Raw genomic sequence first — 23,793 nt, 5'->3', positions numbered from 1 at the left:
CACTGTTACTGTAATGACTGAGTAGAGAGGACTCCACTGTTACTGAAATGACTGAGTAGAGAGGACTCCACTGTTACTGTAATGACTGGGAAGAGAGGACTCCACTGTTACTGTAATGACTGGGAAGAGAGGACTACTGTTACTGTAATGACTGGGAAGAGAGGACTCCACTGTTACTGTAATGACTGAGAAGAGAGGACTCCACTGTTACTGTAATGACTGGGAAGAGAGGACTCCACTGTTACTGTAATGACTGAGAAGAGAGGACTCCACTGTTACTGTAATGACTGGGAAGAGAGGACTCCACTGTTACTGTAATGACTGAGTAGAGAGGACTCCACTGTTACTGTAATGACTGGGAAGAGAGGACTACTGTTACTGTAATGACTGGGAAGAGTGGACTCCACTGTTACTGAAATTACTGAGTAGAGAGGACTCCACTGTTACTGTAATGACTGGGAAGAGAGGACTACTGTTACTGTAATGACTGGGAAGAGAGGACTCCACTGTTACTGAAATGACTGGGAAGAGAGGACTCCACTGTTACTGAAATGACTGGGAAGAGAGGACTCTACTGTTACTGAAATGACTGGGAAGAGAGGACTCTACTGTTACTGAAATGACTGGGAAGAGAGGACTCTACTGTTACTCTAATGACTGGGAAGAGAGGACTCCACTGTTACTGTAATGACTGAGAAGAGAGGACTCCACTGTTACTGTAATGACTGAGTAGAGAGGACTCCACTGTTACTGTAATGACTGGGAAGAGAGGACTCCACTGTTACTGTAATGACTGAGTAGAGAGGACTCCACTGTTACTGTAATGACTGGGAAGAGAGGACTCCACTGTTACTGTAATGACTGGGAAGAGAGGACTCCACTGTTACTGTAATGACTGAGTAGAGAGGACTCCACTGTTACTGAAATGACTGAGTAGAGAGGACTCCACTGTTACTGAAATGACTGGGAAGAGAGGACTCCACTGTTACTGTAATGACTGGGTAGAGAGGACTCCGCTGTTACTGTAATGACTGGGAAGAGAGGACTCCACTGTTACTGTAATGACTGGGAAGAGAGGACTCCACTGTTACTGTAATGACTGGGAAGAGAGGACTCCACTGTTACTGTAATGACTGGGAAGAGAGGACTCCACTGTTACTGTAATGACTGAGTAGAGAGGACTCCACTGTTACTGTAATGACTGAGTAGAGAGGACTCCACTGTTACTGTAATGACTGAGTAGAGAGGACTCCACTGTTACTGTAATGACTGAGTAGAGAGGACTCCACTGTTACTGTAATGACTGGGAAGAGAGGACTCCACTGTTACTGAAATGACTGGGAAGAGAGGACTCCACTGTTACTGCAATGACTGAGTAGAGAGGACTCCACTGTTACTGAAATGACTGGGAAGAGAGGACTCCACTGCTACTGAAATGACTGGGAAGAGTGGACTCCACTGTTACTGAAATGACTGGGAAGAGAGGACTCCACTGTTACTGAAATGACTGGGAAGAGAAGACTCTACTGTTACTGAAATGACTGGGAAGAGAGGACTCTACTGTTACTCTAATGACTGGGAAGAGAGGACTCCACTGTTACTGAAATGACTGAGTAGAGAGGACTCCACTGTTACTGTAATGACTGAGAAGAGAGGACTCCACTGTTACTGTAATGACTGAGTAGAGAGGACTCCACTGTTACTGTAATGACTGGGAAGAGAGGACTCCACTGTTACTGTAATGACTGAGTAGAGAGGACTCCACTGTTACTGTAATGACTGGGAAGAGAGGACTCCACTGTTACTGTAATGACTGGGAAGAGAGGACTCCACTGTTACTGTAATGACTGGGAAGAGAGGACTCCACTGTTACTGTAATGACTGAGTAGAGAGGACTCCACTGTTACTGTAATGACTGAGAAGAGAGGACTCCACTGTTACTGTAATGACTGGGAAGAGAGGACTACTGTTACTGTAATGACTGGGAAGAGAGGACTCCACTGTTACTGTAATGACTGAGAAGAGAGGACTCCACTGTTACTGTAATGACTGGGAAGAGAGGACTCCACTGTTACTGTAATGACTGAGTAGAGAGGACTCCACTGTTACTGTAATGACTGGGAAGAGAGGACTACCCTGCTACTGAAATGACTGGGAAGAGAGGACTACTGTTACTGTAATGACTGGGAAGAGTGGACTCCACTGTTACTGAAATTACTGAGTAGAGAGGACTCCACTGTTACTGTAATGACTGGGAAGAGAGGACTACTGTTACTGTAATGACTGGGAAGAGAGGACTCCACTGTTACTGTAATGACTGGGAAGAGAGGACTCCACTGTTACTGTAATGACTGGGAAGAGAGGACTACTGTTACTGTAATGACTGGGAAGAGAGGACTACTGTTACTGTAATGACTGGGAAGAGAGGACTCCACTGTTACTGAAATGACTGAGTAGAGAGGACTCCACTGTTACTGAAATGACTGGGAAGAGAGGACTCCACTGTTACTGTAATTACTGGGTAGAGAGGACTCCACTGTTACTGTAATGACTGGGAAGAGAGGACTCCACTGTTACTGTAATGACTGGGAAGAGAGGACTCCACTGTTACTGTAATGACTGGGAAGAGAGGACTCCACTGTTACTGTAATGACTGGGAAGAGAGGACTCCACTGTTACTGTAATGACTGAGTAGAGAGGACTCCACTGTTACTGTAATGACTGAGTAGAGAGGACTCCACTGTTACTGTAATGACTGAGTAGAGAGGACTCCACTGTTACTGTAATGACTGAGTAGAGAGGACTCCACTGTTACTGTAATGACTGGGAAGAGAGGACTCCACTGTTACTGTAATGACTGAGTAGAGAGGACTCCACTGTTACTGTAATGACTGGGAAGAGAGGACTCCACTGTTACTGTAATGACTGGGAAGAGAGGACTCCACTGTTACTGTAATGACTGGGAAGAGAGGACTCCACTGTTACTGTAATGACTGGGAAGAGAGGATCCACTGTTACTGTAATGATTGAGTAGAGAGGACTCCACTGTTACTGTAATGACTGAGTAGAGAGGACTCCACTGTTACTGTAATGACTGAGTAGAGAGGACTCCACTGTTACTGTAATGACTGAGTAGAGAGGACTCCACTGTTACTGTAATGACTAGGAAGAGAGGACTCCACTGTTACTGTAATGACTGAGTAGAGAGGACTCCACTGTTACTGTATTGACTGGGAAGAGAGGACTCCACTGTTACTGTAATGACTGGGAAGAGAGGACTCCACTGTTACTGTAATGACTGGGAAGAGAGGACTCCACTGTTACTGTAATGACTGGGAAGAGAGGACTCCACTGTTACTGTAATGACTGAGTAGAGAGGACTCCACTGTTACTGTAATGACTGGGAAGAGAGGACTCCACTGTTACCGAAATGACTGGGAAGAGAGGACTCCACTGCTACTGAAATGACTGGGAAGAGAGAACTACTGTTACTGTAATGACTGGGAAGAGAGGACTCCACTGTTACTGAAATGACTGGGAAGAGAGGACTCCACTGTTACTGAAATGACTGGGAAGAGAGGACTCCACTGTTACTGTAATGACTGGGAAGAGAGGACTCCACTGTTACTGTAATGACTGGGAAGAGAGGACTCCACTGTTACTGTAATGACTGGGAAGAGAGGATCCACTGTTACTGTAATGATTGAGTAGAGAGGACTCCACTGTTACTGTAATGACTGAGTAGAGAGGACTCCACTGTTACTGTAATGACTGAGTAGAGAGGACTCCACTGTTACTGTAATGACTGAGTAGAGAGGACTCCACTGTTACTGTAATGACTAGGAAGAGAGGACTCCACTGTTACTGTAATGACTGAGTAGAGAGGACTCCACTGTTACTGTAATGACTGGGAAGAGAGGACTCCACTGTTACTGTAATGACTGGGAAGAGAGGACTCCACTGTTACTGTAATGACTGGGAAGAGAGGACTCCACTGTTACTGTAATGACTGGGAAGAGAGGACTCCACTGTTACTGTAATGACTGAGTAGAGAGGACTCCACTGTTACTGTAATGACTGGGAAGAGAGGACTCCACTGTTACTGAAATGACTGGGAAGAGAGGACTCCACTGCTACTGAAATGACTGGGAAGAGAGAACTACTGTTACTGTAATGACTGGGAAGAGAGGACTCCACTGTTACTGAAATGACTGGGAAGAGAGGACTCCACTGTTACTGAAATGACTGGGAAGAGAGGACTCCACTGTTACTGTAATGACTGGGAAGAGAGGACTCCACTGTTACTGTAATGACTGGGAAGAGAGGACTCCACTGTTACTGTAATGACTGAGTAGAGAGGACTCCACTGTTACTGTAATGACTGAGTAGGGAGGACTCCACTGTTACTGTAATGACTGAGTAGAGAGGACTCCACTGTTACTGTAATGACTGGGAAGAGAGGACTCCACTGCTACTGTAATGACTGGGAAGAGAGGACTCCACTGTTACTGTAATGACTGAGTAGAGAGGACTACTGTTACTGTAATGACTGGGAAGAGAGGACTCCACTGTTACTGTAATGACTGAGTAGAGAGGACTACTGTTACTGTAATGACTGGGAAGAGAGGACTCCACTGTTACTGTAATGACTGGGAAGAGAGGACTCCACTGTTACTGTAATGACTGGGAAGAGAGGACTACTGTTACTGTAATGACTGGGAAGAGAGGACTACTGTTACTGTAATGACTGGGAAGAGAGGACTCCACTGTTACTGAAATGACTGAGTAGAGAGGACTCCACTGTTACTGTAATGACTGAGTAGAGAGGACTCCACTGTTACTGTAATGACTGGGAAGAGAGGACTCCACTACTACTGAAATGACTGGGAAGAGAGAACTACTGTTACTGTAATGACTGGGAAGAGAGGACTACTGTTACTGTAATGACTGGGAAGAGAGGACTCCACTGTTACTGAAATGACTGAGTAGAGAGGACTCCACTGTTACTGTAATGACTGGGAAGAGAGGACTACTGTTACTGTAATGACTGGGAAGAGAGGACTCCACTGTTACTGTAATGACTGGGAAGAGAGGACTCCACTGTTACTGTAATGACTGAGTAGAGAGGACTCCACTGTTACTGTAATGACTGAGTAGAGAGGACTCCACTGTTACTGTAATGACTGGGAAGAGAGGACTCCACTGTTACTGTAATGACTGAGTAGAGAGGACTCCACTGTTACTGTAATGACTGGGAAGAGATGACTCCACTGTTACTGTAATGACTGAGTAGAGAGGACTCCACTGTTACTGTAATGACTGGGAAGAGATGACTCCACTGTTACTGTAATGACTGGGAAGAGAGGACTCCACTGTTACTGTAATGACTGGGAAGAGAGGACTCCACTGTTACTGTAATGACTGGGAAGAGAGGACTCCACTGCTACTGAAATGACTGGGAAGAGAGAACTACTGTTACTGTAATGACTGGGAAGAGAGGACTACTGTTACTGTAATGACTGGGAAGAGAGGACTCCACTGTTACTGTAATGACTGGGAAGAGAGGACTCCACTGTTACTGTAATGACTGAGTAGAGAGGACTCCACTGTTACTGTAATGACTGGGAAGAGAGGACTACTGTTACTGTAATGACTGGGAAGAGAGGACTCCACTGTTACTGTAATGACTGGGAAGAGAGGACTCCACTGTTACTGTAATGACTGAGTAGAGAGGACTCCACACTGTTACTGTAATGACTGAGTAGAGAGGACTCCACTGTTACTGTAATGACTGAGAAGAGAGGACTCCACTGTTACTGTAATGACTGAGTAGAGAGGACTCCACTGTTACTGTAATGACTGGGAAGAGAGGACTCCACTGTTACTGTAATGACTGAGTAGAGAGGACTCCACTGTTACTGTAATGACTGGGAAGAGAGGACTCCACTGTTACTGTAATGACTGGGAAGTGAGGACTCCACTGTTACTGTAATGACTGGGAAGAGAGGACTCCACTGTTACTGTAATGACTGGGAAGAGAGGACTCCACTGTTACTGTAATGACTGAGTAGAGAGCACTCCACTGTTACTGTAATGACTGGGAAGAGAGGACTCCACTGTTACTGTAATGACTGAGTAGAGAGGACTCCACTGTTACTGTAATGACTGGGAAGAGAGGACTACTGTTACTGTAATGACTGGGAAGAGAGGACTACTGTTACTGTAATGACTGAGTAGAGAGGACTCCACTGTTACTGTAATGACTGAGTAGAGAGGACTCCACTGTTACTGTAATGACTGAGTAGAGAGGACTCCACTGTTACTGTAATGACTGAGTAGAGAGGACTCCACTGTTACTGCAATGACTGAGAAGAGAGGACTCCACTGTTACTGTAATGACTGGGAAGAGAGGACTCCACTGTTACTGTAATGAATGAGTAGAGAGGACTCCACTGTTACTGTAATGACTGAGTAGAGAGGACTCCACTGTTACTGTAATGACTGGGAAGAGAGGACTCCACTGTTACTGTAATGACTGGGAAGAGAGGACTCCACTGTTACTGTAATGACTGGGAAGAGAGGACTCCACTGTTACTGTAATGACTGAGTAGAGAGCACTCCACTGTTACTGTAATGACTGGGAAGAGAGGACTCCACTGTTACTGTAATGACTGAGTAGAGAGGACTCCACTGTTACTGTAATGACTGGGAAGAGAGGACTACTGTTACTGTAATGACTGGGAAGAGAGGACTACTGTTACTGTAATGACTGAGTAGAGAGGACTCCACTGTTACTGTAATGACTGAGTAGAGAGGACTCCACTGTTACTGTAATGACTGAGTAGAGAGGACTCCACTGTTACTGTAATGACTGAGTAGAGAGGACTCCACTGTTACTGCAATGACTGAGAAGAGAGGACTCCACTGTTACTGTAATGACTGAGTAGAGAGGACTCCACTGTTACTGTAATGAATGAGTAGAGAGGACTCCACTGTTACTGTAATGACTGAGTAGAGAGGACTCCACTGTTACTGTAATGACTGGGAAGAGAGGACTCCACTGTTACTGTAATGACTGGGAAGAGAGGACTCCACTGTTACTGTAATGACTGGGAAGAGAGGACTCCACTGTTACTGTAATGACTGAGTAGAGAGCACTCCACTGTTACTGTAATGACTGGGAAGAGAGGACTCCACTGTTACTGTAATGACTGAGTAGAGAGGACTCCACTGTTACTGTAATGACTGGGAAGAGAGGACTACTGTTACTGTAATGACTGGGAAGAGAGGACTACTGTTACTGTAATGACTGAGTAGAGAGGACTCCACTGTTACTGTAATGACTGAGTAGAGAGGACTCCACTGTTACTGTAATGACTGAGTAGAGAGGACTCCACTGTTACTGTAATGACTGAGTAGAGAGGACTCCACTGTTACTGCAATGACTGAGAAGAGAGGACTCCACTGTTACTGTAATGACTGGGAAGAGAGGTCTCCACTGTTACTGTAATGAATGAGTAGAGAGGACTCCACTTTTACTGTAATGACTGAGTAGAGAGGACTCCACCGTTACTGTAATGACTGGGAAGAGAGGACTCCACTGTTACTGTAATGACTGGGAAGAGAGGACTCCACTGTTACTGTAATGACTGGGAAGAGAGGACTCCACTGTTACTGTAATGACTGGGAAGAGAGGACTACTGTTACTGTAATGACTGGGAAGAGAGGACTCCACTGTTACTGTAATGACTGGGAAGAGAGGACTCCACTGTTACTGTAATGACTGAGTAGAGAGGACTCCACTGTTACTGTAATGACTGAGTAGAGAGGACTCCACTGTTACTGTAATGACTGAGAAGAGAGGACTCCACTGTTACTGTAATGACTGAGTAGAGAGGACTCCACTGTTACTGTAATGACTGGGAAGAGAGGACTCCACTGTTACTGTAATGACTGAGTAGAGAGGACTCCACTGTTACTGTAATGACTGAGTAGAGAGGACTCCACTGTTACTGCAATGACTGAGAAGAGAGGACTCCACTGTTACTGTAATGACTGGGAAGAGAGGACTCCACTGTTACTGTAATGAATGAGTAGAGAGGACTCCACTGTTACTGTAATGACTGAGTAGAGAGGACTCCACTGTTACTGTAATGACTGGGAAGAGAGGACTCCACTGTTACTGTAATGACTGGGAAGAGAGGACTCCACTGTTACTGTAATGACTGGGAAGAGAGGACTCCACTGTTACTGTAATGACTGAGTAGAGAGGACTCCACTGTTACTGTAATGACTGGGAAGAGAGGACTCCACTGTTACTGAAATGACTGGGAAGAGAGGACTCCACTGTTACTGTAATGACTGGGAAGAGAGGACTCCACTGTTACTGTAATGACTGGGAAGAGAGGACTCCACTGTTACTTTAATGACTGGGAAGAGAGGACTCCACTGTTACTGTAATGACTGGGAAGAGAGGACTCCACTGTTACTGTAATGACTGGGAAGAGAGGACTCCACTGCTACTGAAATGACTGGGAAGAGAGGACTCCACTGTTACTGTAATGACTGGGAAGAGAGGACTACTGTTACTGTAATGACTGAGTAGAGAGGACTCCACTGTTATTGTAATGACTGAGTAGAGAGGACTCCACTGTTACTGTAATGACTGAGTAGAGAGGACTCCACTGTTACTTTAATGACTGGGAAGAGAGGACTCCACTGTTACTGTAATGATTGAGTAGAGAGGACTACTGTTACTGTAATGACTGGGAAGAGAGGACTCCACTGTTACTGTAATGACTGGGAAGAGAGGACTCCACTGTTACTGTAATGACTGGGAAGAGAGGACTACTGTTACTGTAATGACTGGGAAGAGAGGACTACTGTTACTGTAATGACTGGGAAGAGAGGACTCCACTGTTACTGAAATGACTGAGTGGAGAGGACTCCACTGTTACTGAAATGACTGGGAAGAGAGGAATCCACTGTTACTGTAATGACTGGGAAGAGAGGACTCCACTGTTACTGTAATGCCTGGGAAGAGAGGACTCCACTGTTACTGTAATGACTGGGAAGAGAGGACTCCACTGTTACTGTAATGACTGGGAAGAGAGGACTCCACTGTTACTGTAATGACTGGGAAGAGAGGACTCTAATGTTACTGTAATGACTGGGAAGAGAGGACTCCACTGTTACTGTAATGACTGGGAAGAGAGGACTATTTTTACTGTAATGACTGGGAAGAGAGGACTCCACTGTTACTGTAATGACTAGGAAGAGAGGACTCCACTGTTACTGTAATGACTGAGTAGAGAGGACTCCACTGTTACTGTAATGACTGAGTAGAGAGGACTCCACTGTTACTGTAATGACTGAGAAGAGAGGACTCCACTGTTACTGTAATGACTGGGAAGAGAGGACTACTGTTACTGTAATGACTGGGAAGAGAGGACTACTGTTACTGTAATGACTGGGAAGAGAGGACTCCACTGTTACTGAAATGACTGAGTGGAGAGGACTCCACTGTTACTGTAATGCCTGGGAAGAGAGGACTCCACTGTTACTGTAATGACTGGGAAGAGAGGACTCCACTGTTACTGTAATGACTGGGAAGAGAGGACTCCACTGTTACTGTAATGACTGGGAAGAGAGGACTCTACTGTTACTGTAATGACTGGGAAGAGAGGACTCCACTGTTACTGTAATGACTGGGAAGAGAGGACTACTGTTACTGTAATGACTGGGAAGAGAGGACTCCACTGTTACTGTAATGACTAGGAAGAGAGGACTCCACTGTTACTGTAATGACTGAGTAGAGAGGACTCCACTGTTACTGTAATGACTGAGTAGAGAGGACTCCACTGTTACTGTAATGACTGAGAAGAGAGGACTCCACTGTTACTGTAATGACTGAGTAGAGAGGACTCCACTGTTACTGTAATGACTGGGAAGAGAGGACTCCACTGTTACTGTAATGACTGGGAAGAGAGGACTCCACTGTTACTGTAATGACTGGGAAGAGAGGACTCTACTGTTACTGTAATGACTGGGAAGAGAGGACTCCACTGTTACTGTAATGACTGGGAAGAGAGGACTACTGTTACTGTAATGACTGGGAAGAGAGGACTCCACTGTTACTGTAATGACTAGGAAGAGAGGACTCCACTGTTACTGTAATGACTGAGTAGAGAGGACTCCACTGTTACTGTAATGACTGAGTAGAGAGGACTCCACTGTTACTGTAATGACTGAGAAGAGAGGACTCCACTGTTACTGTAATGACTGAGTAGAGAGGACTCCACTGTTACTGTAATGACTGGGAAGAGAGGACTCCACTGTTACTGTAATGACTGAGTAGAGAGGACTCCACTGTTACTGTAATGACTGGGAAGAGAGGACTCCACTGTTACTGTAATGACTGGGAAGTGAGGACTCCACTGTTACTGTAATGACTGGGAAGAGAGGACTCCACTGTTACTGTAATGACTGGGAAGAGAGGACTCCACTGTTACTGTAATGACTGAGTAGAGAGCACTCCACTGTTACTGTAATGACTGGGAAGAGAGGACTCCACTGTTACTGTAATGACTGGGAAGAGAGGACTCCACTGTTACTGTAATGACTGGGAAGAGAGGACTCCACTGTTACTGTAATGACTGGGAAGAGAGGACTCTACTGTTACTGTAATGACTGGGAAGAGAGGACTCCACTGTTACTGTAATGACTGGGAAGAGAGGACTCCACTGTTACTGTAATGACTGGGAAGAGAGGACTCTACTGTTACTGTAATGACTGGGAAGAGAGGACTCCACTGTTACTGTAATGACTGGGAAGAGAGGACTACTGTTACTGTAATGACTGGGAAGAGAGGACTCCACTGTTACTGTAATGACTAGGAAGAGAGGACTCCACTGTTACTGTAATGACTGAGTAGAGAGGACTCCACTGTTACTGTAATGACTGAGTAGAGAGGACTCCACTGTTACTGTAATGACTGAGAAGAGAGGACTCCACTGTTACTGTAATGACTGAGTAGAGAGGACTCCACTGTTACTGTAATGACTGGGAAGAGAGGACTACTGTTACTGTAATGACTGGGAAGAGAGGACTCCACTGTTACTGTAATGACTGAGTAGAGAGGACTCCACTGTTACTGTAATGACTGGGAAGAGAGGACTCCACTGTTACTGAAATGACTGGGAAGAGAGGACTCCACTGTTACTGTAATGACTGGGAAGAGAGGACTTCACTGTTACTGTAATGACTGGGAAGAGAGGACTCCACTGTTACTTTAATGACTGGGAAGAGAGGACTCCACTGTTACTGTAATGACTGGGAAGTGAGGACTCCACTGTTACTGTAATGACTGGGAAGAGAGGACTCCACTGTTACTGTAATGACTGGGAAGAGAGGACTCCACTGTTACTGTAATGACTGAGTAGAGAGCACTCCACTGTTACTGTAATGACTGGGAAGAGAGGACTACTGTTACTGTAATGACTGGGAAGAGAGGACTCCACTGTTACTGTAATGACTGGGAAGAGAGGACTACTGTTACTGTAATGACTGGGAAGAGAGGACTACTGTTACTGTAATGACTGAGTAGAGAGGACTCCACTGTTACTGTAATGACTGAGTAGAGAGGACTCCACTGTTACTGTAATGACTGTGTAGAGAGTACTACAATGTTACTGTAATGACTGGGAAGAGAGGACTCCACTGTTACTGTAATGACTGAGTAGAGAGGACTCCACTGTTACTGTAATGACTGAGTAGAGAGGACTCCACTGTTACTGTAATGACTGAGAAGAGAGGACTCCACTGTTTCTGTAATGACTGGGAAGAGAGGACTCCACTGTTACTGTAATGACTGAGTAGAGAGGACTCCACTGTTACTGTAATGACTGAGTAGAGAGGACTCCACTGTTACTGTAATGACTGGGAAGAGAGGACTCCACTGTTACTGTAATGACTGGGAAGAGAGGACTCCACTGTTACTGTAATGACTGGGAAGAGAGGACTCCACTGTTACTGTAATGACTGAGTAGAGAGGACTCCACTGTTACTGTAATGAATGAGTAGAGAGGACACCACTATTACTGTAATGACTGAGTAGAGAGGACTCCACTGTTACTGTAATGACTGAGTAGAGAGGATTCCACTGTTACTGTAATGACTGGGAAGAGAGGACTCCACTGTTACTGTAATGACTGAGTAGAGAGGACTCCACTGTTACTGTAATGACTGGGAAGAGAGGACTCCACTGTTACTGAAATGACTGGGAAGAGAGGACTCCACTGTTACTGTAATGACTGGGAAGAGAGGACTTCACTGTTACTGTAATGACTGGGAAGAGAGGACTCCACTGTTACTTTAATGACTGGAAAGAGAGGACTCCACTGTTACTGTAATGACTGGGAAGAGAGGACTCCACTGCTACTGAAATGACTGGGAAGAGAGGACTCCACTGTTACTGTAATGACTGGGAAGAGAGGACTACTGTTACTGTAATGACTGAGTAGAGAGGACTCCACTGTGATTGTAATGACTGAGTAGAGAGGACTCCACTGTTACTGTAATGACTGAGTAGAAAGGACTCCACTGTTACTGTAATGACTGGGAAGAGAGGACTATACTGTTACTGTAATGAATGAGAAGAGAGGACTACTGTTACTGTAATGACTGGGAAGAGAGGACTCTACTGTTACTGTAATGACTGGGAAGAGAGGACTCTACTGTTACTGTAATGACTGGGAAGAGAGGACTACTGTTACTGTAATGACTGGGAAGAGAGGACTACTCTTACTGTAATGACTGGGAAGAAAGGACTACTGTTACTGTAATGACTGGGAAGAGAGGACTACTGTTACTGTAATGACTGGGAAGAAAGGACTACTGTTACTGTAATGACTGGGAAGAGAGGACTACTGTTACTGTAATGACTGGGAAGAGAGGACTACTGTTACTGTAATGACTGGGAAGAGAGGACTCCACTGTTACTGTAATGACTGGGAAGAGAGGACTCTACTGTTACTGTAATGACTGGGAAGAGAGGACTCTACTGTTACTGTAATGACTGGGAAGAGAGGACTACTGTTACTGTAATGACTGGGAAGAGAGGACTACTGTTACTGTAATGACTGGGAAGAGAGGACTACTGTTACTGTAATGACTGGGAAGAAAGGACTACTGTTACTGTAATGACTGGGAAGAGAGGACTACTGTTACTGTAATGACTGGGAAGAGAGGACTACTGTTACTGTAATGACTGGGAAGAGAGGACTCCACTGTTACTGTAATGACTGGGAAGAGAGGACTCTACTGTTACTGTAATGACTGGGAAGAGAGGACTCTACTGTTACTGTAATGACTGGGAAGAGAGGACTACTGTTACTGTAATGACTGGGAAGAGAGGACTACTGTTACTGTAATGACTGGGAAGAGAGGACTAATGTTACTGTAATGACTGGGAAGAGAGGACTACTGTTACTGTAATGACTGGGCGAACCTGCTGTGATTGAAGAGAGAGAAAACATTCTGTGGGTGAACATAGAATGAGAGAGATAACTAGGTGAACATAGAGAGAACAATGAGGTTGGTTTTGAGGATAGACTCTAACAGAATGACAGGACAGTAAATGTGGACCGACAGACAGAGAGCCCCACTACTCTGATTCACCTGCATTATCCACGACATAGTAGATCACCTCCTGACCTGTCGCCATTTTAGGGTTAATATCCACAATTTCAATTCAGAGCATTCAGGCGCGAGCTTCTGTCATGGTGTATGATGACAGCAGTAAGAAATGGGTTCCCATTAAGCCAGGCCAGCAGGGCTTCAGCCGCATCAACATCTACCACAACACTGCCAACAACACTTTCCGCGTGGTGGGAGTCAAACTACAAGACCAGCAGGTAGAGGTACACAGACACACACACACGCACGCACGCACACACACACACACACACACACACACACACACACACACACACACACACACACACACACACACACACACACACACACACACACACACACACACACACACACACACACACACACACACACACACACACACACACACACACACACACAGACACACACACACACACACCCCTCTTCCCTCACACACACACCCCACCTCCCTCACACACACACTCTCTCTCTCTCACCTCCGTCCTGAGTGCTGAGGACATTGAGAGCGAACAGCATGGCATTGGAGAATGTGGTGGCTTCTTCCTTGCTGGCAAAGTTGAGTCCGTAGACCTGGCGGGCATCACGCCACTGGTGGAAGGTGGGCGTGGCCTGGTTATACTTCAGTCCCTTCACTATGGAGTAGTTGATCACCACCTGGAGGTAAGAGAGGGAGCGGAGAGATGGAGAGAGTCAATGGTTACTTTCAAGGCCATTTCAGATCAATGTGTGTGTGTGTGTGTGTGTGTGTGTGTGTGTGTACGTGTGTGTGTGTGTGCGTGCGTGTGTGTCTGTGTACCTCTACCTGCTGGTCTTGTAGTTTGACTCCCACCACACGGAAGGTGTTGTTGGCAGTGTTGTGGTAGATGTTGATGCGGCTGAAGCCCTGCTGGCCTGGCTTAATGGGAACCCATTTCTTACTGCTGTCATCATACACCATGACAGAAGCTCGCGCCTGGCAGATACTCTGCTCACTGAAACAGGAAGAGAGAAACTATTAGTTCATCATTTAATCAATCGATTGATCTGTCGGTTGGTCTATCAAGTCGTAACCCTGACCCTGTCATCATACACCATGACGGAGGCTCTCGCCTGGCAGATACTCTGCTCACTGAAACAGGAAGAGAAAAACTAAGTCCATCACTTTAATCAATCAATCAGTTGATCAATATGAACCCTAACCCTTACTGTTGTCATCAGACACCATCACAGAGGCAGAGATACTCAAGAGTCAATCGGGAGAACTGGAACATCAGTTAATCAACCAATGCCACCATTTTGTTTGATTTAAATAGGCTATAACAAAGTAACAGGAACAGGATGAAGCACTGCATACTTGCATTATAAGACCAATCCAGCTGTAATCATGTGACTGATTGAAAATGCTGTAATCACAAGATGTAAAGGAGTTGGATATTCTAAAGTAGACAACAACCCAACCTTCTTAACTAGTGTAGCATTAATAGCATAAATCAAACCTCATTAGCCATATACAGTGCTAGACCAGAGTCTGCTGCTACTGGTAGAAATATGTGTGTGTGTGTGTGTCCAGTTTGGGCCTGCCTCCTTCCCATCTGACAGTATTCAACACAGCCCACTGAGGCTCTCTCTCTTCAGTGACCTTCATCCCCCCCTCCCCCACACAGAGATCATTTTTAGATCATAATTTTACTATGCCTGTGAGTCTGTGACACGGAGGGAGATGTACAATGTTACTCAAAACACAGAAGGCAAGTGAGGGAAGGAGAGGATAGAGGAGGAAAGCAGAGGAGAGACAGAGAGGAGAGAGAGAGGAGAGACAGAGGAGAGACAGGGAGGAGAGACAGAGAGGAGAGAGAGAGAGTGGAGAGCCAGAGAGGAGAGTCAGAGGAGAGACAGAAAGGAGAGTCAGAGGAGAGACAGAGAGAAGAGACAGAGGAGAGACAGACAGGAGAGTCAGACGAGAGACAGAGAGGAGAGTCAGAGGAGAGACAGAGAGGGGAGACAGAGAGGAGACAGAGGGGAGAGAGAGAGAGAGGAGAGATAGAGAGGAAAGAGAGAGAGAGAAGAGATAGAGACAGAGAGGAAAGACAGAGGAGAGACAGAGGAGAGACAGACAGAGAGGAGAGAGAAAGGGAGAGACAGAGACAGAGAGGAGAGACAGAGGAGAGACAGAGGAGAGACAGACAGAGTGGGGAGAGACAGAGGAGAGAGACAGAGAGGAGAGACAGGAGAGTCAGAGGAGAGACAGAGAAGAGACTGAGAGGAGAGACAGGATAGTCAGAGGAGAGACAGACAGAGTGGAGAGAGTGGGGAGAGACAGAGGAGAGAGACAGAGAGGAGAGACAGGAGAGTCAGAGGAGAGACAGAGAAGAGACTGAGAGGAGAGACAGGATAGTCAGAGGAGAGACAGAGAGGAGAGACAGAGAAGAGAGACAGAGGAGAGACAGAGGAGAGACAGAGGAGAGACAGAGTAGAGACAGATAAGAGAGAGGAGAGACAGAGTCAGAGGGGAGAGACAGAGAGGAGAGAGAGAGATGAGAGACAGGAGAGTCAGAGGAGAGACAGAGAAGAGACAGAGAGGAGAGACAGAGAGGAGAGACAGATGAGAGAGAGAGGAGAGACAATAGAAGCAGAGAAGAGAGATTGGAGAGGAGAGACAGAAGAGAGGCATATAGGAGAGAGATGAGAAAGGAAAGGAGTGAGAAAATGAAATAAAGGGGAGTGGGAGAAGAGATATTGAAAAGTATGGAAGGAGAGGTGAGACGGAGAAAAGGATGGAATGAGTTTAGATACAATGAGAGACAGTGTACAAGAGGGAAAAGGGGTAAGGAAGGGGGATAAGGAGGAAGGGGGGAAGGGAGGAGGAATGGAGAGAGGAGGAAGAGTGAGAGGGGAAAGGGAGGAGGAATGGAGAGAGGAGGAAGAGTGAGAGGGGAAAGGGAGGAGGAATGCAGAGAGGAGGAAGAGTGAGAGGGGAAAGGGAGGAGGAATGGAGAGAGGAGGAAGAGTGAGAGGAGAAAGGGAGGAGGAATGGAGAGAGGAGGAAGAGTGAGAGGGGAAAGGGAGGAGGAATGGAGAGAGGAGGAAGAGTGAGAGGGGAAAGGGAGGAGGAATGGAGAGAGGAGGAAGAGTGAGAGGAGAAGGGGAGGAGGAATGGAGAGAGGAGGAAGAGTGAGAGGGGAAAGGGAGGAGGAATGGAGAGAGGAGGAAGAGTGAGAGGGGAAAGGGAGGAGGAATGGAGAGAGGAGGAAGAGTGAGAGGGGAAAGGGAGGAGGAATGGAGAGAGGAGGAAGAGTGAGAGGGGAAAGGGAGGAGGAATGGAGAGAGGAGGAAGAGTGAGAGGGGAAAGGGAGGAGGAATGGAGAGAGGAGGAAGAGTGAGAGGGGAAAGGGAGGAGGAATGGGAAAAGGAGGAAAGGGGGGAGAGGGAGAGTTTTGACATAATAATTTGAATAACAAGAGAGAGCCCTATCTGAGCCTCTGATTCATCACCAGGCTAAAATTAGCAGAGCAGCCCTAGGGCAGAGAGAAAGAGCTGCGTCAGAGGAGAGAGAGGGGAGGGGGGGCTGAGACCCTAAGAGGCTTAGTGAATGGAAACAAAGATTGAGAAAGTGAGAGAGATAAAGCCCCTTGAATTGAATTGAGGTTGAGAGAGAGACAGAGAGAAAGAGCGATGAGAGGCAGGGGGGCAGGGTGATCACCTGAGATGAAGTGATAGTTATAGAGGGAGATAGAAAGGTAGCGAGCGAACAAGCGCCATTTCACAAGTGTTGTGTATAGAAAGTGTCTCTCCTCAGCAGCCATGAGAAATAGGCCAGGAGAGATGTCAGGATATGGTGAGTCACTACCTTAGAGACCGAGAAACAGACTAATGGATAAACATGCTGACTGGGCCATCCTGTCTCTCAACCTCATCCCACTAGTCTGATAACAATACATAAGGCCAAGGGAAATACAGTAACCCAGGATTCAGGGCTATACAGTCCTTTAGGGCCAAAACACTTCTGCTTCTCAACACCCGATCATGGACTGATTCAGACCTTGGACACCAGGTGAGTGAACTCTTGGGCCAATCAATGTTATTAATTGATCAATTGACTGGCAGGTAGAAAAGAATCAGCATCAACCCTGGACTATTAACCCTGGACTATTAACCCTGGACTATTAACCCTGGACTATTAACCCTGGAACTATTAACCCTGGACTATTAACCCTGGACGATTAACCCTGGAACTATTAACCCTGGACTATTAACCCTGGAACTATTAACCCTGGACTAACCCTGGAACTATTAACCCTGGAACTATTAACCCTGGAACTATTAACCCTGGACTATTAACCCTGGAACTATTAACCCTGGACTATTAACCCTGGACTATTAACCCTGGACTATTAAACCTGGAACTATTAACCCTGGAACTATTAACCCTGGAACTATTAACCCTGTACTATTAAACCTGGAACTATTAACCCTGGAACTATTAACCCTGGACTTTTAACCCTGGATTATTAACCCTGGACTATTAACCCTGGAACTATTAACCCTGGAACTATTAACCCTGGATGATTAACCCTGGATTATTAACCCTGGACTATTAACCCTGGACTATTAACCCTGGACTATTAACCCTGGAACTATTAACCCTGGACTATTAACCCTGGATGATTAACCCTGGATTATTAACCCTGGACTATTAACCCTGGAACTATTAACCCTGGAACTATTAACCCTGGAACTATTAACCCTGGAACTATTAACCCTGGAACTATTAACCCTGGAACTATTAACCCTGGACTATTAACCCTGGACTATTAACCCTGGACTATTAACCCTGGACTATTAACCCTGGAACTATTAACCCTGGATTATTAACCCTGGACTATTAACCCTGGACTATTAACCCTGGACTATTAACCCTGGACTATTAACCCTGGAACTATTAACCTGGAACTATTAACCCTGGAACTATTAACCCTGGAACTATTAACCCTGGAACTATTAACCCTGGAACTATTAACCCTGGAACTATTAACCCTGGACTATTAACCCTGGACTATTAACCCTGGACTATTAACCCTGGACTGGACTATAACCTGGACATTAACCTGGAACCTATTAACCCTGGACTATTAACCCCTGGACTAACCTGACTATTAACCCTGGACTAGTAACCTGGAACTATTAACCCTGGAACTATTAACCCTGGACTATTACCCTGGACTATTAACCCTGGACTATTAAACCTGGAACTATTAACCCTGGAACTATTAACCCTGGAACTATTAAACCCTGCACTATTAACCCTGGACTATTAACCTGGACGTTTAACCCTGCTCTATTAACCCTGGAACTATTGACCCTGGACTATTAACCCTGGACTTTTAACCCTGGATTATTAACCCTGGACTATTAACCCTGGAACTATTAACCCTGGAACTATTAACCCTGGATGATTAACCCTGGATTATTAACCCTGGACTATTAACCCTGGACTATTAAACCTGGAACTATTAACCCTGGAACTATTAACCCTGGAACTATTAACCCTGGATGATTAACCCTGGATGATTAAACCCTGGACTATTTACCCTGGACTATTAACCCTGGACTATTAACCCTGGAACTATTAACCCTGGATGATTAACCCTGATTTATTAACCCTGGACTATTAACCCTGGAACTATTAACCCTGGACTATTACCCTGGACTACTAACCCTGGAACTATTAACCCTGGACTATTAACCCTGGACTATTAACCCTGGAACTATTAACCCTGGATTATTAACCCTGGACTATTAACCCTGGACTATTAACCCTGGACTATTAACCCTGGACTATTAACCCTGGAACTATTAACCCTGGAACTATTAACCCTGGACTATTAACCCTGGAACTATTAACCCTGGAACTATTAACCCTGGACTATTAACCCTGGAACTATTAACCCTGGACTATTAACCCTGGACTATTAACCCTGGACTATTAACCCTGGAACTATTAACCCTGGAACTATTAACCCTGGACTATTAACCATGGACTAACCCTGGACTATTAACCCTGGACTATTAACCCTGGAACTATTAACCCTGGACTATTAACCCTGGACTATTAACCCTGGACTATTAAACCTGGAACTATTAACCCTGGAAACTATTAACCCTGGAACTATTAACCCTGCACTATTAAACCTGGAACTATTAACCCTGGAACTATTAACCCTGGACTTTTAAACCCTGGATTATTAACCCTGGACTATTAACCCTGGAACTATTAACCTGGAACTATTAACCCTGGATGATTAACCCTGGATTATTAACCCTGGACTATTAACCCTGGACTATTAACCCTGGACTATTAACCCTGGAACTATTAACCCTGGAACTATTAACCCTGGATGATTAACCCTGGATTATTAACCCTGGACTATTAACCCTGGAACTATTAACCCTGGAACTATTAACCCTGGACTATTAACCCTGGAACTATTAACCTGGAACTATTAACCCTGGAACTATTAACCCTGGACTATTAACCCTGGACTATTAACCCTGGACTATTAACCCTGGACTATTAACCCTGGACTATTAACCCTGAACTATTAACCCTGGATTATTAACCCTGGACTATTAACCCTGGACTATTAACCCTGGACTATTAACCCTGGACTATTAACCCTGGAACTATTAACCCTGGAACTATTAACCCTGGACTATTAACCCTGGAACTATTAACCCTGGAACTATTAACCCTGGAACTATTAACCCTGGAACTATTAACCCTGGACTATTAACCCTGGAACTATTAACCCTGGACTATTAACCCTGGACTATTAACCCTGGACTATTAACCCTGGAACTATTAACCCTGGAACTATTAACCCTGGACTATTAACCCTGGACTAACCCTGGACTATTAACCCTGGACTATTAACCCTGGAACTATTAACCCTGGACTATTAACCCTGGACTATTAACCCTGGACTATTAAACCTGGAAACTATTAACCCTGGGAACTATTAACCCTGGAACTATTAACCCTGCACTATTAAACCTGGAACTATTAACCCTGGAACTATTAACCCTGGACTTTTAACCCTGGATTATTAACCCTGGACTATTAACCCTGGAACTATTAACCCTGGAACTATTAACCCTGGATGATTAACCCTGGATTATTAACCCTGGACTATTAACCCTGGACTATTAACCCTGGACTATTAACCCTGGAACTATTAACCCTGGAACTATTAACCCTGGATGATTAACCCTGGATTATTAACCCTGGACTATTAACCCTGGAACTATTAACCCTGGAACTATTAACCCTGGACTATTAACCCTGGAACTATTAACCCTGGAACTATTAACCCTGGACTATTAACCCTGGACTATTAACCCTGGACTATTAACCCTGGACTATTAACCCTGGAACTATTAACCCTGGATTATTAACCCTGGGACTATTAACCCTGGACTATTAACCCTGGACTATTAACCCTGGACTATTAACCCTGGAACTATTAACCCTGGAACTATTAACCCTGGACTATTAACCCTGGAACTATTAACCCTGGAACTATTAACCCTGGAACTATTAACCCTGGAACTATTAACCCTGGAACTATTAACCCTGGAACTATTAACCCTGGACTATTAACCCTGGACTATTAACCCTGGACTATTAACCCCTGGAACTATTAACCCTGGAACTATTAACCCTGGACTATTAACCCTGGACTAATCCTGGACTATTAACCCTGGACTATTAACCCTGGAACTATTAACCCTGGAACTATTAACCCTGGACTATTAACCCTGGACTATTAACCCTGGACTATTAAACCTGGAACTATTAACCCTGGAACTATTAACCCTGGAACTATTAACCCTGCACTATTAACCCTGGACTATTAACCTGGAACTATTAACCCTGGAACTATTGACCCTGGACTATTAACCCTGGACTTTTAACCCTGGATTATTAACCCTGGACTATTAACCCTGGAACTATTAACCCTGGAACTATTAACCCCTGGATGATTAACCCTGGATTATTAACCCTGGACTATTAACCCTGGACTATTAAACCTGGAACTATTAACCCTGGAACTATTAACCCTGGAACTATTAACCCTGGATGATTAACCCTGGATGATTAACCCTGGACTATTAACCCTGGACTATTAACCCTGGACTATTAACCCTGGAACTATTAACCCTGGATGATTAAACCCTGGACTATTAACCCTGGAACTATTAACCCTGACTATTAACCCTGGACTATTAACCCTGGAACTATTAACCCTGGACTATTAACCCTGGACTATTAACCCTGGAACTATTAACCCTGGATTATTAACCCTTGGACTATTAACCCCTGGACTATTAACCCTGGACTATTAACCCTGGACTATTAACCCTGGAACTATTAACCCTGGAACTATTAACCCTGGACTATTAACCCTGGAACTATTAACCCTGGAACTATTAACCCTGGACTATTAACCCTGGAACTATTAACCCTGGACTATTAACCCTGGACTATTAACCCTGGACTATTAACCCTGGAACTATTAAACCCTGGAACTATTAACCCTGGACTATTAACCCTGGAATAATCCTGGACTATTAACCCTGGACTATTAACCCTGGAACTATTAACCCTGGAACTATTAACCCTGCACTATTAACCCTGGACTATTAACCTGGACGTTTAACCCTGCTCTATTAACCCTGGAACTATTGACCCTGGACTATTAACCCTGGACTTTTAACCCTGGATTATTAACCCTGGACTATTAACCCTGGAACTATTAACCCTGGAACTATTAACCCTGGAACTATTAACCCTGGAACTATTAACCCTGGATGATTAACCCTGGATTATTAACCCTGGACTATTAACCCTGGACTATTAAACCTGGAACTATTAACCCTGGAACTATTAACCCTGGAACTATTAACCCTGGATGATTAACCCTGGATGATTAACCCTGGACTATTAACCCTGGACTATTAACCCTGGACTATGATTGTAAAGTCCTAGAGTAGATGCTGCTGGTTGAGCCAACAACCCTGCTTCCAAACAAAACACAACACAAACACACTGTCATTTACTTTCCATGAAAGCACTGCACATCTTTGAGAAAGCCTTGGTTATAAATGAGCACACATCTTAGGGTGAGAGTGAAGCTTCACACACATTGCATTAGGACGGTGGAAGTGATGCTATACACACTTGTCATTATCGGTTTCCATCTTAACAGGCTTTAAATTAGCCAGTATGGCAGTGAGTTGTTTCATTTATTTTCTTTAACTCGGCAGCTGAGTTAATTTTTAAAAGGAGTTCTTGGCAATCGCCTCACCCCACCAGCATAAATAAACGAGACTCTCACATGAAAAGAGAATGAGAGAGACAGCAAGATAGAGAATGAGAAGAGAGAAAGAAGGAGAAGAGTGAGAGAGAAAGAAGAGAGGGGAGAAGTAGAAGAGAGAAAGAGAGATGGACTGAGAAGAAGAGAGATGAGTTGCGACATTGAACGATCCGTTCTGTAACTGACCATTCAGGGGCAGACACACACTACAGTTTCCCTGCGTACAACACACCACATGCCACACCTGTTGAAGCATGTACAATTTGTCTCTGAGACATGAATAAGTTAGGCGTTTCTGTTTGCACCTTGACAGGAGAAGCAAGCAGTAAGCTATAACTGAGTGGAGTTTTCTGTTGACGCAAACACACACACACACACACCACACACACACACACACACACACACCACACACACACACACACACACACACACACACACACACACACCACACACACACACACACACACCACACACACACACACACACACACACACACACACACACACACAGAGAGAGATACATACACACACTTTGAAATACCATCCAGTACTCTGGAGAAAGCCTAGGGATGTACCTCAAGCTCACCAAATCCCCTCCACTATACTGACATGTTTCAGTTGTAGATTTTTTGACCCAGATGTTTTCAGCCTGCCAGCAGCAGTTCTGGCTCATCTGGCCCATCACCTCCTTACTTCACACACTGAGAGCTGCATTTCTCTGTTTCCAGACAGCTGAATGAGAGAGA

The 23,793-nt window shown here is 45.0% G+C and overlaps 1 protein-coding gene across 8 annotated transcripts in view; it reads right to left on the bottom strand.

The window, feature by feature from the left end:
• Positions 1–23,793, bottom strand: part of LOC109878086 (ena/VASP-like protein) — a 169,388-nt gene that overhangs the window by 34,574 nt on the left and 111,021 nt on the right. For 4 of the 8 annotated variants that reach the window (XM_031800895.1, XM_031800896.1, XM_031800891.1 and 1 more), the window contains exons 2-3: positions 14,498–14,666; positions 14,172–14,349 (exon numbers count right to left, since the gene is read on the bottom strand). In XM_031800895.1, coding sequence (XP_031656755.1) covers positions 14,172–14,349; positions 14,498–14,666 — 347 coding nt within the window. Of the gene's footprint in view, positions 1–14,171; positions 14,350–14,491; positions 14,667–23,793 lie in introns of all 8 variants that reach the window. The other 4 variants (XM_031800894.1, XM_031800893.1, XM_031800889.1 and 1 more) reach the window with 1 other exon arrangement.

The sequence above is a fragment of the Oncorhynchus kisutch genome, linkage group LG21 (assembly GCF_002021735.2).
Source record: "Oncorhynchus kisutch isolate 150728-3 linkage group LG21, Okis_V2, whole genome shotgun sequence".
NCBI lineage: Eukaryota > Metazoa > Chordata > Actinopteri > Salmoniformes > Salmonidae > Oncorhynchus > Oncorhynchus kisutch.
Note: the sequence above shows the minus strand (reverse complement) of the source record. Positions and strands in the feature narration are given on the sequence as shown.